The 18,436-nt window shown below is 36.5% G+C and overlaps 1 protein-coding gene across 2 annotated transcripts; it reads left to right on the top strand.

The window, feature by feature from the left end:
- The first annotated feature begins 3,188 nt into the window (after window positions 1-3,188).
- stard7 (StAR related lipid transfer domain containing 7) lies at window positions 3,189-15,403 on the top strand. Of its 2 annotated transcripts, none has more exons than XM_028462912.1 (9): window positions 3,189-3,293; window positions 6,115-6,574; window positions 9,268-9,431; window positions 9,527-9,576; window positions 9,692-9,802; window positions 9,972-10,054; window positions 10,129-10,228; window positions 12,731-12,815; window positions 13,594-15,403. In XM_028462912.1, the coding sequence occupies exons 2-9, from the start codon at window positions 6,120-6,122 to the stop codon at window positions 13,770-13,772; spliced, it is 1,227 nt and encodes a 408-aa protein (XP_028318713.1). In that variant the 5' UTR covers window positions 3,189-3,293; window positions 6,115-6,119; the 3' UTR covers window positions 13,773-15,403. The 2 variants fall into 2 exon arrangements, with proteins under 2 accessions (XP_028318713.1, XP_028318714.1); XM_028462913.1 differs by having other exon boundaries at window positions 3,200-3,293; window positions 6,118-6,574.
- Window positions 15,404-18,436: the final 3,033 nt, after the last annotated feature.

The raw sequence follows: 18,436 nt of genomic DNA, 5'->3' as shown, positions 1-18,436 counted from the left end.
CATAATCTCAGATTAAGCTTTTTTTTTAACTTTTAGAATAATGTCTACTTACAGCAAACGCTTTATAAAAGGCAGCGGCTAGCTGTACGGTTGCCGTGTCAATATACCGACATTCTATCCGTATGCAGCGCCCCTATTTGGCCAGTTTAGGTCAAGTGATAGGTCAGTCATTGGTCAGTTTAGGTCATGTGACTAAGACTAAACCTTACCCTAAACCCAAACCTAACCCTAATCCTATTCCTAGCCCAAACCCCTAAAACGCTACGTACGTTTACTTCGGTAAATGTACCAATACCAACGGGGGTTGTCCGTACAGCAACCATACAAATAGACACTTTCTTTATAAAACACCATTTAGGCCTCTCTTACACATATCTTTCTCAAACATTCTCTCCATGTCTGTCTGCCTGACTAAATGTTTGTTTACGTGTCTAGATATTCGCCTGTCATTAAACGTTAAACTAGATTTTGTGTTGTTTTGTAGAATACTGTAGTTATTCTCGATTGGAGTCACACGACATCACGTCAAAACACTAGGGGGGAAAAAAATCTAGTGTCTGTAGCCCCACATAAAAGTAGACTTAACACACATTCAAGTGCACTCAGACAGAAATGATAACAACATTCATCCTTGGACAAAAGCTGTTTTCCTTTGTCATTGTTCTTTTATCATGTTTATCACAAGGGACAAGGGACGCCTACACTGAATGGAGAAAAAAAAACACACTCAATAAGCACACCAAACAATACAATATGCAGATTATTGGCTGGCATGACAACCTGACTATATAAACAACAAACATGATTTCCCATCACATAGAACAAACTGTGCAGTATAAGGGGCGTTTATTGCGTGCTGCAACATGATCTCATGATGAATCCTAGTTTAGAAGGCTCTGCCTCTCTTTATTGTCTCTGCCTGCTTCCTGTCATGTCTTTGAGGATCATGGAATTTTTTTCCAGAGCCTCCTGTGGGTAAATACTTTGGTTTATCTGTGTATGGATAACAACAGATCTTTTCATTTAAATTGAATGCATTACCTTCCCTATGGTTTGACTGGAGAATAGACAAGTTTCATAACCTTGTGGTCTGAGAGTTTACAAAATACCCACACATCTGCTAAAACCCCAGATGTGTCATTTGCAACTTTTACTCCTACACAGCTAAACATAGAGGCAATGATAAATACGTCTTTATTTCCCTAACCAAAAGCACACAGAGACAGCTCATTTCAAAAAGCCTGCTTTGTGTGTCCATGTCTGACGAACAAAAGAAGGATTTCCTTGTTTAGTTCATTATCAGCCGCATGCTTCATCTAACGTTGACCTAATTGAATTCAAAGTGGAAATAGTTTGCTGGTCAAAGGTCAGACTTTTGTAAGGGACACCTAATGACTTCGAATGTGTTCTAATGTATTTATGAACTTACACTTGTTTGAGTTCACAAACCAGTGCTGTGGTTCTCAAACTCCCAGTGGTCCTCGAACCGTAGCTTTTTCAAATCTTGTTAAGTTGAGGTTTTGTTTATTCAGACAAGGTTTTTCAAGAATAACATTTCTAGGTTAAAAAAAAAAAAAATCCATTGTTCAATGAATCTGTGATAACCACATTTATTTATTTATCTGAATAATATCCACCATTTTCCAAGAGGTTAATATTATTTGGGTCATAGTATATAGTCATCTTAAAGATGTAAATCCTTATTTTAATCAGAAATAAAATGGGCCAAAAGTGACCAAAAATGGTGGTGAAATGGGATTTTAAAAACCACAGAAATTGGTTAAAAGTTGCAAGTTAGAGTGGCCAAAAATGGTCAGAAAAAATGGTAAAAAGGTGTCAATATTGGAACAATTAGTTGGCAAATAATGAACATGAATAATTGTGGATGAAGCATGAAATATGGTGAAAAGAGGTTAAGAGTGACAATAATGGGGTAACATATGTGACATTAGGTAAGAAAAGTGGTGGAAGAAAAATGTGTTGAAAAGGCATTGCAATTTGATGGAGAAGTGGTAGAAATGGGGATAATGTCATATGGCAGAAAAATGTGGTGAAAATATGGCAAGTTTGGTGTAGCTGCAGAAAAAGAGTAAAAGATAATTAAAAAAGGGCTCAAATTGTTCAAAAAATATTCTTAAAGGCATCTGGCGACCCCCTCCCGGTCAATCACGACCCGAAATGAGGTCCCGACCCCAAGGTTGACAACACCCAGCTTTAAAGGATAGCCATCTCAGAAATGCTTCCCTCACGATCCCTGGATACAATAAAGCTTTGCAGCATTGCAATGACAATGAAGACAACTTATTTTAAAGACAATATGAGTCTATTCAAATGTGAGGAAACTCAGAGTGGGCTGAAATTAAACAATCCGACTCACTACATTTAAAAAAAAAAAAAAAAAGTCAGCATAATACGATATGATATACACTGTTGTGTCTCAAAAAAAAGTCAATTTACACAAACTGATCACTTCTTTGAAAGAGTCATTGAAGATAGACAACGTACTGCGCTTTGCTTTTTGGGAAAACACCTCTTTTTTAAAAAAAAAAAAAAAAAAAAAATAGGAAAAAAAATGGTGTCAGAAACAAAAGTAGGTCTTATTGTGTCGCTTGGAACAATTCCATCTTCACTCAATCAATTTAACCCTGATGTTGGATATCTAGCGCCATCTGGCGGCAATTTATCACAATTGTTATTTACTTATTTCATTCTCAGGTGCAGCTCATCTGGTAAAGTTAACAACTACAAAATATGAAGAATTTCATCAGTAAATAAGGTATTAATTTATATTCTAATTATTCCAATTAATGGCTGCCCGTCTTCCCGTCACACATCATTAGTTAAATACTTATTGTTTTTGTACGTAATCCATTAAATTATTATTATTATTATTGTTATTGTTATTGTTATTGTTATTATTATTATTACTTTTAACATATAACTTTGGTTGATATATGTGTTTTCTGATTTTCTCGTGTTTGTGTAAATCACCTTGTCATCATATCTATTACATGTATCAAGTCATTGTATATATAATCTATCTTTCTATTTAAAAAAAAAAAAAAAAAAAGCGTTAAACGTCTCCTTAACTTCTTGGCCTGATCGTTCTTTGTTCAGACCAATAGAAATTATTCGCGAATGGAAACTGTCCAATCAACAGCTGAGTTTTACTCTGGAGGCGGGATTAAGGACTGGCCACAGGAGAAGAATAAAAAGAAAGTCAAACACACCCAAGTTTCAATCACGGGAGGATTTTTAAACAGAATAAAACACGCATCGATCATCCAGGCGTGGTAAGACAATCATTCCTTTATGCACTGGTTGGTTTAAAGCTTCTACTGTGTTTTAGGACAGTTTGTTTGCTCTGCTAAAGTGAACGTATAAAAGCAATGACGTGCAGAGCTGCACGTCCTCCTACAAATGACGACGTGAAATGACCATAAATAAAAGCTCATGGTTTGCAGTTTACTTAAATAAAAAAAACAATATTAAAAAATACTGCCATATTCAACAGTAAGTATGTTCAAGGAAAAAAACCCCGCTACTTTCTGATTACTGTAAATTCTAATAATGATTAATTAGATTGAATGCATATATCAACTCTTCGAAATGCCATACACACAGTAAAGTTGTTAAATGTTTGTCAAAAGAAAAAGAAAAACTCACCATCATATTTACAATAGTGTCTTGAGGAATAAAGCGATAAGGAAAAATATGTGCTAATATTTTGATAATATTAATATTGGATTGGGACACATCTATGAACATTGTGTACCCAGGCTGTAACTATTGTCATGTACAAAGCACTTAAATATTTCCGAGTAAACATTTTATACATGTATTAGTCAATATATGATCTCTGGAACGTTTGAAATATAAAATTATCATCACTGAATTAGGTTTTTGTGCTGTTTCATTATATAGTACCCAATTTTTGCATTTTTGTTTCATCACATGTACCCCCTCTTCATATCATAAGTACCTTCTTTGTAGTTTTATATGCTTTTTCCTTTGTGGAGCAGCAGGCTTTCCTTAACCCTTAACAGTCTCTCGAACATTGGTTCCCTAAGGCTTAATCTACAAATTCCAAACATTGAGTGGAATTTCTTTCTTTTAGTTTTTTTTAATACCAATGCAATGAATTCAATACTAAATAAATGCAATCTCCTAAGTAGCTAATTATTGTCTCCTATTGTCAGAAGTGTGATAAAATGGCATCTACAGCATAAAACAATCCTGTTTCAATAATTGACAAGAAAATATAACATTTTATTGAGCAATAGTATTCATAGTTTGTGGTGAATTTGTGAAACCAAAAATTGCCTAAAAAGGAACTAGGACCAATTCCCGATTATTTTTAAATTAATTGTTAAATCTTTCAGAGTAACCCCTGCAATGTGCTCCTGTATTCCTATGGATACATGTACCCCTGTTTGGGAAACACTGAGTTAGAGGAAATATTTTTCTGACTTGTTAGTACAGATTATGTTGGAGGATAATGTTTTGTTTTTTTTTTTCATTTGGAAAATAAATGTGTGACCAATTTCTGAGGCTGACACTTTAATAAGTATGTAATATTTGTCTAAACCAGTGGTTCTTAACCCTGGTTTATTGTCAGTCTTAGGGGTTAAGCAGAGGTGAAGACAGTAAAAATGTAAATTCCCAGTGTATTAAAAGATAAATTACTATAACAAAGTATTTAAATTGTTTTTTTTAAATATTAATTTATTCAAATTAAAAGCGTTTTCAACAAAGCAAATAATCGACCAAGACTTGCATGTGTTTGTGTGCATGTGTCCGAATAAAATATATACCCATGTTTTGAAGATATGTTCTATTTTTCTAATTATAAAGCTTGTAGGACAGGGTTCAGTACCTCCAATAAGGTAAAGAACCACTTATACGTCAATATATATCTTATATTCTAATTATAAAAACTATATTCTCAGTATTGTTTTAGAGTATTTCGTTTGTTTTATTCCATCTGTGATGCAACTACCTGCTGTCAATCGAAGCATTTTTTAATTATATTTTTATTGCACTTCCTATATTGCTATATAAGGGTCGTTAATTTAACCATACCATAAATTATGCTTTAAACAGTGTTAGTGTTGTTTAGTTACAAGTTGCCCTCATGCATCCCTGAAAAAAATTAAATGAAATACTATTAAACCCTTTGCTAATGTAGATCATGTATGATGTAAATAAAACACAAATACAACCAGTGAAAACCAACACTGTCTCAACAAAAGGAGTTAAATTATGGAACAACTGCAGTGATGAACTGAAATCATGTAAAACAATAGTTTGGTTTAAACACATCTTTAAAATGAACATTTTACAGATACAGAATGGAACAACAAGGGGTAAATTAATAACATCATGCTTACTGTCTATCCAGTGATATGTCCATTTTTTTATTTCAATTTTCATGCTGTCATAGGTCTGATTTTTGCCGTTGCATTATGAGGCCAACTATATTAATAGCTATGGCCTGAACAGTGCTTCAGGGTGAATTTAAGTGAGGCATTTTAAGATGGAATAAGGGGTAGGACTATATAAGTTTTTTTTTTTTTTTTTTTACTTCTTCCTGCACACTTCTGTACAGAATTTGGTTTTGAAAGAATGAACGGTAGTAGAAAAATGTTGTTATAGCTATCTGTAATTGCTTACCACGCACGCACACACACACACAAATTTATAAAAAAATTTGCTTTTTTTGTTATTGTGTATATTTGTGTTTTTTTTCTTTTTTTTTTCTGTTCATTTGTTTTTATTTTTATTTTCGTCAAGTTCGAAATAAACACTCTTATCTGTGGTGACCCTCCAGTCCAACAGGTGTCAGTATGGTTCCTTCCAAACATTGGTCACGTGTGGAGAAGCAGGTCAATGCTAACAGTGTTGAAGCGTGTGCTGAGAGTTTCCTACAGCGTTACCTCCACTGCAGGCTTTGACCTTTAGCTCCTCAACTCAGCAGTATTTGAACAGTATTTTCATTAACCCTGTGTTGTCCTGGACCTTCTACTACTGCTGTGGAGTTGCTTTGGTAACGCTGCAGCTGTTTTTCAGCTCTGACATTAGGCTAGTCTTTGATAACCTGTGTCACGGTCACAGCAGACATGTTCCACTCCGTGCCCCGCCGCCCCATCTGTGAGATCGGGGCCAACACAATCAGACTCCGGCAGAGCAGCAGGTCCTTCAGGCGGACCGAGCAGCAGGATCGGGAGCCAAGCACCCCGTGGATCGGTAGAGGTCTGGGCCTGCTGTTGTCCTGGCTGCAGAGAGCAGGTGTGGGGGCCGCCGAGGCTGCAGGACCAGCAGCACCCAGGAGGAAGGGCTTACTCTCCATATTCGCGGATCACTGCAGCTTTGTGACCGGCCAGAGGCTCCGGAGGGCCTGTCAGATCGGAGAGCTTTACTCTAACCTGTACTCAGAGCGGACCAGGAGGACCCTAGTGGGAAACATATGGCGCAGATTTCAGAGCAAGCACGCCCCCAACGGGAAGCTACTGGCGGCCCTGGCTGGTGTCTTCATGTGGGAGAGTGAGAAGATCCAAGACGAAGAAATGGCAAGGTTGGACAACATTTAATAATTGCTGATATATTAGGGCTGTGCTCATATTGCTATTTTTTTACTCTCAAAATGGCGATATACTATATGAATTAGGGCTGAACGATTTTGGAAAATAATCTAATTGCGATTTTTTTTCACTCAATATTGTGTTTGCGATTTAATACGCGGTTATTTTTTCAAGGGCCTCTTGTCATGTATTTTTCAATGAACACAAGCAATAAATCAATCCATTTCATAATAAACAATATCAAATTTATGTAAACTTTAAATAAATATAAAATATACATTTTAAAGCACACATTATGACAATAAAGCAAACAAATCTGCTTTTTTACCTCTTCAACATATCTAACTAACTTCATGTTTCATGAAACATGTGGACCGCACTTCTTAAACACACTCTGAACTTAACAGGACAGTACAAGACAGGACAAGAAATTTTTTTGCTGCCTTTGCGATTAGAAAATTGCGCTTTATGATATCGCAATGTTATCGCAAATGCAATTAATCGTTCAGCTTTAATATAAATCTCGATATTTTAACTCAAAGTCCAACCAGAAAGACAATTCTCGGTTACATTTGCTGATGCAAAATGCCACACAGGCACATTTATTAACAAAAAGCTGCACAACTTGTGCCACTTTTGATGTTTTCGCCACTAAAGGACAGACATGTGAGTGAGTTCTGTTGTGTGGCTTGTTTAGGGGAAGGTCTGGGTTATAACTAGGGCTGCACAATTAATAAAATTTTAATCGTGATCACGATTTTGGTTGCCACGATTAAATTTACAAGATTGTCGGCAGTATTCACATTTTAAACAAGGGCTCTGCACTCTGTAATGATATAGGCATTGGCTATCCGTACGACACTGTATCAATATACCGCCATTCTATCCGTACGTAGAGCCCCTCATTGACCAGATTAGGTGACGTGATTAAGATGCTACGTACTTCTACTTCTGTCTGCTATAAATACATAGCTTCCTAAACTGCGTTACGGACATGCTACGTATTTGAGTTGTTGTGATATTCATACATAGCGCCCCTCATTGGCCAGGACTTCTGTTTGCTATAAATACGTAGATTCTAAACTACATCACTAACTAACCCTAACCTTCTGAAGTGGATTTTAATTTCTTGACACCGTGACTTCGTACGTGTATCGCTTGTTCAGCCATTTTTTCTTCTGATTTTAATGCACGGAATGGTCACATGACTTTCAGGAACTTCAACAACAGAACAGAACCATAAAAGCAAGAAGTCTATTACATATGCACCCGTCAACGGCCATTTGATGATGCAGTATAAGTATTAGGGATGTCCCGATGCAACTTTTTCATGATACTGATATTGCAGCCTTGCGTATCGGCCGATACAAATATTGGTCCTATACAATAGCAGTACGAATCATTACTTATTTTGTAGTGGGGAATTTTAGAAAAGGCTTGATCAAGTGATGTTACTCAAACAGAGAACAATAGTCAGCAATTCAAGTTCACTTCAGTTATTTTTCACTGTCCGTATATGGTGGGAACAACTGAGGGCGGGGACAAAAACTTATCGGAGCGCTTATAACGGAGATTTTAGATGCAGTTCGATAAAATCCGATATTTGTTTTCTGGCTGATATCCGATATCAATATTGGATCGAGACACCGTTAATAAGTATCGAAATAAAATAAATTTAACAATAATGTAAAACTCATATTACACATTTTGAGAAAAGACAGAAGCATAAGCTTATCTAGTCCCGCCCCATGTGTTATAAATGTATACTAATATAGTACATTCTTTATATCCTAGTCAGATAGACCTTTTTCTTCTGACCTGTTGTGTACAAACATGCACTGTAGTATTTCACATTGATGTGACCTAGGGATGTAACAATTAATCGTAAGACGGTTAAAAATCGATTCATAGGTATCACGGTTCATATCGATTTTCTGAAAATTGAATGGCAGATATATCCTTGTCGAAATGCTGAGGCGGCGGGCGGAATCTGCTACTACTTTCTTTCTGGCCGCCTTCGACTCTTAAACATGTTCATAAATGATTCCTTACCCCTTTAGCGCTGAAAGAATATCTGTAATATTACGTGAATATCTGTAAAAGTTTCTATTAGCTCTGTCTGCTAGCGCATAGCATCTCCTCTTCACTGCACAGAATAGCTGCATCCCAACCGAACACTGGGTTACCAGCGCGCTCTGCTGGTCCAAACAAATATCTGACGTAAATATAGTGCAGACTGGTTTTTTTTAAAATCCAATTGTTAAGGCACAAAATACATTTTCAGTTGCACTTTTAAAAATAAAAATAACTATTATGCAGTTTTGCATTGTTTACTATAGAACCAGAATTTAAATTAATAGGCTTCTTCTTCATTTGTATTATTCCTTTATTTATTTCATTCAAGATTTATACTTAGTTAAATTGCATTGTTTTGAATAGTTTATCAAAGGATTCTTTTGACAATGAAAAATAAAAGGAAAATAGTACAGTATTTTTTAGTTTTTTTCCCAAAAAAAATAAAGGAATATTTTTCAGTCATTATTTGTCTACAGTCCCATTTTGTAAAATAAATCGTCAGAGAATCGTATCGTGAACCCAGTATCGTGAATCGAATCGTATTGGGAGTTGAGTGAATCGTTACATTCCTAATGTGACCCATAATGATGTTTTTCTGTCCTTTCCGTAGGTGTGGAATCGAACTTCAGGCACTGGAAGCAGCTAAACGTTTAAGTTCATCCCCAGGGTTGACATTAGGCAAAGACGAAACTGGTTGGGAGATTGTCGTAGAGAAGAAAGACTTCAAAGTGTGGAAACGACCGATTCCTAACAGTCACCTGTATGAATACAGAGGTGGGTTGACCTCTCGCTGTAATCTGAAGACCTAACAGGGACCTCTATGTTCATGATTTTGTTAATTTTTTTCCCATTAATGTGTTTTATTGCAGTGCTAGGCTCCTATGGTGATGTCACACCAAGACAGTTTTTCAATGTGCAGGTACAAACAACTTCAATGTCTTTCAATCAGAAGCCATGTACGCAGCACAAAAGGAAATGTGAGCCTCGTGCTATAAATATATATATATATATTCCGACCTCTACCTTTTCCCCAGTTGGACACAGAGTACAGGAAGAAATGGGATGCTTTGGTTATCAAACTGGAAGTGGTGGACAGAGACGTCAACACGGGCTCTGAAATAGTACATTGGGCAACACACTTTCCTGTAAGTCTGTAAATAAAAATTAATCCTATTTTTAAAAACTTTGCTTTACAGAGTAATTATCAATAAGAGATGTCATTTGCGTTTGGTCATAAAAAGGTTTTCCCTTATTTACAAATTCACAAAGACTTAAAAATTGTCACTGTTTGAATAGGTTATGTTTCTGTCTTAGTATCCAATGTATTCAAGAGATTACGTCTACGTGCGTCGCTATGATGTTGATGTCAACAACAACCTGATGACCTTAATATCCAGGTAAGATCCTGTGAACGACGCTGGTGTTTTGCTGTCCCAAGGTTGATTAACAAATGTGTAATTATGTCATGTAGAGCCGTGCTGCATCCCAGAGTTCCTGAGTCTCAGGACTTTGTTCGAGTCCATTCGTACCAGTCGAAGATGGTTATCCGTCCCCACACGTCTTTTGATGAGGTGTGTAGTGAAAGTGATGTGGAGTTTAGGATGTGTCATTAATCACTTGAATATAATGTCATTTATCCATACATTAGTCTCTGTTGTTGTTTTTTGTTTTGTTATTTTCATGTTGAAACAAAGTGATTTAAAAGAACTTAAAGCTACTGTTGACAAAAAATCAGATAAAGACAGGCTGTGTTTGAAATGGCACACTCCATACTGTGCACTACAAACTCAATTAGTACAGTATATACTGTCTACTATATACTATTAGTATGGTTCGGATGATGACCGTTCCAGCTGAAGTATACTTACAAGTTTCCCAAGATGCATTTCGAACCTACGACAAATTGGAAGCCCACTGAGGCTAAATATCGCCATGGATTCTCCACCTTTGTAAATTCTGGAAACATTTTAATTGAGAAATTGACCTAGTAGAATATCAATACCTGGTCATTTGATCCATAAATCTCACGGAAACGCATTTCATGCTGACATTTTGGAGATTTTTGTTGACCCGCCATTGTGCTACTGACAAATCTTCTGATTAAAGGGGACATACTATGAAAAATACACTTTTGCAGTTTTTTTAATCACATATGAGGTGATTTGAGTGTAAAATAAAAGCATCCAGTCATTTGTTTGTGGTTTGTGTAAGTCTTATAACATGGAGAAAATTGCTCCATTTTAAATTTTTTAAGTTTGTGATGTCACAAGCTAAATCGGGAAAGAAAATGCCCTCTCCTTGGCTGGTAACTCTACCCATGGATTCCACCCCCAACATGATGAAAACTTTTGCGAAAGTACGCCATTGTTTTTCTTGCTAGCGAAGGGGTGAAGGTGTGTTCACACCGAACGCGACTGCAGTCACTTCAATCGCCTGTGATGAGTCGCTTGAACACAGTGGAGCTTTTTGGTCACTTAATCACTCCAGTGAAGTGTGTGTGCGCCTGCGCGAAGCCGAGTGACAGGGGAGAGAGAGGTCTGATCACTTCTTCTCTAGCACTTATCATTAACAGCGCCGCTTTTACAGTTTAAATTATCAACTTAGAGAGTTACTAAAGGATGAGTTCACTCAGAATGTAGGCTTATTCCAGAAGTTAACCGCTTTAATTTTGCCCCAGTAAGTTGAGGAAGCCTCCCGCTGCAGCCGTGTCACTGTAGCGGGAGGGAGGGGCTGCTGCCTTGGCGGACAGCGGTGAAATACCGGATCGCTGCCGTGGTGCAGCGGAGACATATCCAGTGGAAACCCCGGGTTAGTGTGTGCCACCCTGCGGAAGACGGGAACGGGGAAAGGGGAGGTCTATGCAAATCCAGTGACGCACCCCCCAAAACAGAGCGCTCTCACAGAACTTGTTTTTACAGGGTGATAAACCTCTTCTGTTGCTTAATTCATGTGACGTTTTGACCAAATACCTGCACAGATTTAACAATTAGACCACAGGGAACTGTTTTAAAAGGTGAAAAATTTGTATAGTATGTCCCCTTTAACTTCAAAACAAGAGCCCTATTTACTAAAGTGTTAAAAACGAATTGCTTGAATCCAGAACCAGGACGATTTTACGTTCCGCTCGCAATGCATCATGAGTAGTATGACTAGTGTGCCCACTGTACATACATCCCAAAATATTATACATTTGGGTATTTATCGCATACTCAATCTTTTCATCCTATCTAACGTGAACAGACTACATACTAATTTTGATGTCAGACTTAGTATGAGTAGTGCGTTAGTATGACATTTTGAACACAGCCATAGTGTAGGCTTCATAAGTCATTACATTTAATTTAATTTGTTTGGGAAAAAAATATATAAAAGGTTGAAATTGTCGACCGAAAGTTTATTTTTGATCCCCTTGTCCTCCTTGTCTGGTGTTACAAACCACGGTAAAAATGCAGTATAAACACTTCTATGCATCCGTCTATGGGACTCCATATCCCACAATGCAATATGCAATTTATTTTTTCCAATAAAGTCAATAAGAGTGTTTGCAGTGAAGCTTGTGAACGGCAATTTCAACCTTTTACATCTTTTTTCTTTTTTTTGTTTGGAGCAAATGATTTTTGATTTATCGATCTATGGCCTACACTGTTTTTATCTGGTAAATAATTTTCGTTTCTAGTCGCTTCAAGTGTGTAGATCTCAGGTAGTTGTATATAATGGGGTTTCTTTGGTTTTCTTGCCAACTAATCAATCTTTGGAGGAGTCTTGGTCATTTTAATACGAAGCATTAGCATTTCAAGGTGAAGCATGAATATACGATGCATTAACATGGCATATTTTAAGTGCTCCTATTTGCTTTTGGCTTCCATCCATTGATAAATGGCATATTTATGACATCGCTCAGGTGCAAAGTTTACCATCACTGCATTAGGCATTAGAGCTTATCTAATGATTATTGAGCGTTTCATTACAAGCTATCACTGCTTTGAATCATAAATCATTTGCACATCCCTTGATATGGTTTTGTGCGTGTGGTGCAGTTTTTTTTAATTCCGCCACTGATTTTGTTTTCACAGAACGGCTTCGATTACCTGCTGATCTATAGCGACGACCCTCAAACTGTTTTTCCAAGATACTGTGTCAGCTGGATGGTGTCAAGTGGTGAGTTCTCGTTAATGCTAGGCTAATGTCAGCTAATGGTATTGCTAAGTTAATGTTAATGCTAGCTAATGTTGATATTAGGCTAAGGTCATTGTTAGCTAATGCTAGCTAGTGTTAATGCTAGGCTAGTGCTAGCTAATGATAATGGTAGTTTAATGTTAGGTTAATGCTAATGCTAATTAGGGATGTCCCGATGCAAATTTTCATTTCCGATATGATACCGATATTGCAGCCTTGTGTGCCGATATTGATCTGATATCAGCATGAATCATACACACTTTTTTTTTTCTTTAATAAAAAAATAATACTTATTTTATAGTGTGGAATGTTTGAAAAGTCTTGATCATGTGATGTCACTCAAACAGAGAACAATAGTCAGCAACCGTAGGTATGAGAAAAACTGACCCATTTATTATTAACCAATTGGTTACATACATTTTAACCTTCAACATAATATCGACAGTATTGTACAATGGAATAAAATAAATAAAAAATGAATTGGAGAAGAAGAAGAAAATTTAGAAATTTGAATTCGATATTCATTTTCAGGCTAATATCGGACCAATATCGCATCAGGACACCGCTAATGCTAATGCAGTGTTCAATGACGTGGGCCAGCACCTGCATCCCAAAATAATTGTAATTGGGGCGGAAAATGCCAGTCACTGTAATCATAATTGAGTTGTAATTGAACATGGATAATTGAATACATATTTTAAAAATGTAATTGAACCCAACTCCGGTTACTACCAATTATGTTTTTCTGTAAACACTTTAGGTTTGCCAGATTTCTTGGATAAGCTCCACGCTGCTGCACTGCGGGCTAAGAACTTGGAAGTAGGAATTCAAGACTACGTAGAAGTCCTTAAATCCAACAAAACCAACCGACAGTCGAGTCAGGAGCGGCTCACGGGGGAGAACCCACACACAGGAGGTTCAGGGCAGATTTATGCCTGAGGCTGTTAATGTTTCTGCAAGGTTTTATCTTTCGCTGCGGGGATGTTTTCTCTCACACTTGTGTCCAAAACTAAATAATCCACTCCTATTTGACAATATACAAACAACAACTTGGTCTGTGTGACAGACAGCGTTACCGTCCTTTGGAGAAATGTTGCAATCTGAAATGCCAGTCATGTCACTTTTCTTCTCAGTCGCCTGCCAACACGACGTTACTTTATCGAGCCAAATATTCAAATTACACAAATGTTGTTTTTTTTTTTTTTTTTTTTAATGTCTTGGGGGGCCATCTGATCGCCAGCAGCCACTTGACCATTCATGCCATTAGTGCAGTTACAGTGAGACGTTAGAGGTGACTTTCTATTTTTTATTCTAATGTTTCTGAGAAAAAGGAAATCCCTTTGGGACGTTCTCACTGAAATCTAAAGCTGCCACACAAATGCACTAACATTAGCTAAAGCCTCTGCAGTAATCAAACTAACAGGTTACAGCGCGGTACGTGTGCATCTCCTGCATGATTAACAAGACCTTTAGCGTTTGACTGGAGCGTGTCGGTTTGTATAAGCTGCATATCTCATCGTGCCTGTGTGAGTGTGTGAGCTGCCAGCCTCGTGGAGTTCATGCCTTTCTTCTGCATCGGAGGCACAGTGTCTTATAACAAGCAGGTAAATCTTCAAATGCTACTCGTGCTTCTTGCAGGGCAATCGCAAGGCGTCACCTTTTTGTTAACAAACCAGTAACACCTCCTGAGCCAACCCCGTGTTGTGTGATTTAGTAAAAAGATGAACAATAGATACATTTGATTTTAAAATGTTTGTTTTCGATTGTCTATCAGTTAAGTTTGCGCTTTGAGTTTTTTTTTGTGTGTGTGTGTTACTGTAAAATGTGTAAATTCAGACACCAGGCCACTGAGTACAGGAAGGTTTTAGCACATTACATAGTTACATAGTTTTGTAACAGTATTTTCTCCATAAGTTAGGATTTATTTTCCTGATGCCAGTCAGACTGAAACCACACAGACTTTGTTCTTTTTAAGTCTTCCTTTTTGCATTATTCTTTATAAACTGTAAAAAAACAAAAATGATAATGATTGTACTTTGTTTACAGCATTACCGACTGGCAGCAGTAACATGAAAAAATATCTGAATAAATTTGTAAAGCTATAATTTCTGGGTTTCATTCAATTTTGTTATTGTGAAAAATGTCCTAAATCATGAAATGCCTCCCATTATTTCAACAGCTGTATTCCTGATGCACTTACATCAGGAATACATGTAAGTACATGTAAGTATTCAGATCACCTCAGATGATCTGAGGTGAAACGTGAAATGGCTGTTTTTTTTTTTTTTAATATTTATCTCCTGGATTAACTGAACTGTGAGGCTTTTAGGACTGACGTAACCAAGCTGAACACTGCAGCGTCTGCTGATGTGAAGCGTGTGTCTGAATGTAACATGTTATTAATGCTCTGTCATGTCCAGATATCCTGCGTGCCATCTGCAAAAGTCTAAAAGGGAGAGTTGTGCATGTTTTCTTTCTGCAGGCAGTTGTTTGTTGTGCTTGAGTGTGTGGACATGAGCTGGAACAATTGTATCTGACATCATTTAATAAAGAACTGAAATGAATGACTACATTTGGATCAAAGGAATTCATCTTTTTGCGTATTGAGTGGTTAGGTTGAAGAACATGTGATCACCATTGTGGTCATGTTAACTGCTCTCCAGTGTAATCTGTAAAGCCTGTGTTTAGTGTCTGGGTTCAAGGTCAGTAAGGGACTCAACCGTGTGTCTGAAGGTTCTCAGTCAGTCTTAATTCTATACCAGGGGTCTGCAACCTTTACTCTCAAAGGAGCCATTTTGCCTCATCTCGCCTGGATTAAAGTCCTTCCGGAGCCAAAACAAAATACCTTCTCAATGAAGACAATACAGTGTATTAACTTCTATACAAATTTTATAGAATAATGTTTGATTTAATTTGATTTGATTTATTTATTTTGATCATGTAAATGGCAACTTAAAAACTGCTTAAAATAAATTAACATCAAGAAATAACAAAACAGTATCTCAGTCTACATGAATGGAATGTTATATAAATTATATACACATATATATGTATATATTGAGTTCATGTATTTGAAGGGCTACAAAAAATATGATTTAATTTTTTGCCATATATAGTTGTCATGGCACATTGGCAGTTAAATGAATCTGTTCCCACATAATTAAAATCTCTAATTTCTTCCAGAATAGTGTTTTTGTTGGTTTAGTTATCTTACCAAGGATTTAAAACTTAAGGTTTGTCACAGGTGCAGGAAAGTTGATGGTCTGTAGATGTTGCGGGAGGTGAAGTAGGAAGGTGCTGAGTCATTGCACAATGTGATTTATTTTTAGGTTGATAAAAGTATGTCTTGATTTTATTTGGTGTCATTGTCATTAATCATTAATAGACTATGTAACAACTCTTTATTTCATTTTTTTTTTTAAAGCTATAGGGATCCATTACACAAGAGTCAAAGAGGCTCCAGAGACGCAGGTTGAAGAAACCTGTTCTGTATAATAGACTGAAGTTCAGCTAGTATCAACAATCCACTTTTCTTTCCCAATCCTTTTTCTTTCAGGACTCCAGTGCCTATAGTTTACTCAGTGGGATGAGCCACACCCTGGGCTTTCTATAACCAGTTTAGAAATAATCCTGACAACCGTCAACACACACTATTTTAGAACAAAGGGCCCTGGTTGGATTAGAAATTCAAATAAAAACATTAAAAAACACCTAAAAAACCACTGATTCTGGACTGCTTTTAATGTACTGTATAGCCATTTTATCTTGTAGTTAATCTGTTGTTTCTTGCATTGTGTTTTTACTTATTTCTATGCATCTGTATTTTTACTTATTGTTTACACAATGCGTCTTTATCCCTGTAAAGTGTCTGAGCAGCACTGTAAAAGCGCTATACAAATAAAATATATTATTATTATTATTATCTTCAATACTTCAAGAAGGTAAAATGAATAATTCACTTGTTAATTCAACGGTGATTAGTCTGTTAGTACGAATTGTATTTTAGTATCAGTTTTGCATTAAAAAATAATTTTTTTTTTTGCTTTAAATTCTAACAGTAATGGACAGTTTCTATTTACCCTACATTTGTGATTATGAATTATAATACGCTAATATCTGTTAACTAAAATTGCACTTAGTTAAGTAATTACAACCAAGTGCAATACTTGCTATGACAATAAAATAACTAATCAAGAAACAAAAATAATTGTGATCTATCCATAGGGCTGAACGATTTTGAAAAATAATCTAGTTACGATTTTTTTCTTCGATATTGTGATTGCGATTTAATATGCGATTATTTTTTCAAGGGCCTCTTGTCATGTATTTTTTAATGAACACAAGCAATCAATCAAAGTGTTTCATAATAAATAATTATGGATTTATTTAAACTTTAAATGAATATAAAATACACATTTCAAAGCACAGATTACAACAATAAAGCAAAGAAATCTGTGGCTTTACTTCTACAATATATCTATCTAACTTCACTTTTCGTGAAACATGTAAACATGTGGACTGCACTTTGCGATTAGAAAACTGCGTATTATGATATTGCGATATCCTGTATGTTTGTTGGGTGTTGACTACAACTGGTGCACAAATTATTTAACTTGTAAATAACCTCTCTGAATAACCCCCCCCCAAAAAATAAAATAAAAAAATAAATAAATAAATACATTTTTCCCCAACAGACCAAAAGTAACACATTCCCACCTGCAAATCCTTAAATACCTTTCCCACATCTCTGCTGATGTCAATCAAACCGTGTTTGACCAAATTGAAGAAAAAATTGAAGAAAATAAAAATAATCCAAGGTACCTTTTCAGCACTGTAGCCAGGCTAACACAAAGTCAGAGCTCTATTGAGCCCATGATTCCTCTAGCCCTCAGCTGTGAGGACTTTATGACATTTTTTGACGATAAAATTCATAAGATTAGAGATAAAATTAGCCACTCCCTGCCTTCACCTGGGCCTGCTGTACCATTAAATGTAAATAGGCCTAACCTAAACTGTTTCACACATATAGGACTTCAGGAACTTAACTCTATTATTTCATCCTCCAAACCATCGACCTGCCTTTCAGATCCGATCCCAACTAAGCTGTTTAAAGAAGTTGTTCCCCTGGTCTGCCCATCTTTGTTGGAGACAATAAATATATCCCTATCAATAGGCTACGTGTCACAGTCCTTTAAAGTAGCTGTAATCAAACCCCTTCTCAAAAAACCTACTCTTGATTCCAGCACTTTAGCAAACTACAGGCCTATATCTAATCTTCCTTTTATTTCAAAGATTCTTGAGAAAGTTGTGGCGGCTCAGCTCTGTGAATTTCTTCAAAACAACAGCCTGTTCGAGGACTTCCAGTCAGGTTTTAGAGCTCAACACAGCACAGAGACTGCTTTAGTTAAAGTAACTAATGATCTACTCTGGGCTTCAGATGAAGGACGACTCTCAGTGCTGGTTTTATTAGATCTTAGTGCAGCTTTTGACACTATAGATCACTATATTCTACTAGAGAGATTAGAGAAATTACTTGGAATCACAGGGACTGCCCTAAACTGGTTTAAGTCCTACCTATCTGATAGGTACCAGTTTGTACACGT

The sequence above is a fragment of the Gouania willdenowi genome, chromosome 12, assembly GCF_900634775.1.
Source record: "Gouania willdenowi chromosome 12, fGouWil2.1, whole genome shotgun sequence".
Classification (NCBI taxonomy): Eukaryota; Metazoa; Chordata; class Actinopteri; order Blenniiformes; family Gobiesocidae; genus Gouania; species Gouania willdenowi.
Note: the sequence above shows the minus strand (reverse complement) of the source record. Positions and strands in the feature narration are given on the sequence as shown.

Excerpts from the sequence above, each read along its gene's own strand:
- stard7 (XM_028462912.1), top strand. The coding sequence starts at position 6,120 with ATGTTCCACTCCGTGCCCCGCCGCCCCATCTGTGAGATCGGGGCCAAC. Across the intron at positions 9,577-9,691 it reads GACAGTTTTTCAATGTGCAG|TTGGACACAGAGTACAGGAA; the intron begins GTACAAACAACT and ends CCTTTTCCCCAG. Across the intron at positions 12,816-13,593 it reads CAGCTGGATGGTGTCAAGTG|GTTTGCCAGATTTCTTGGAT; the intron begins GTGAGTTCTCGT and ends TAAACACTTTAG.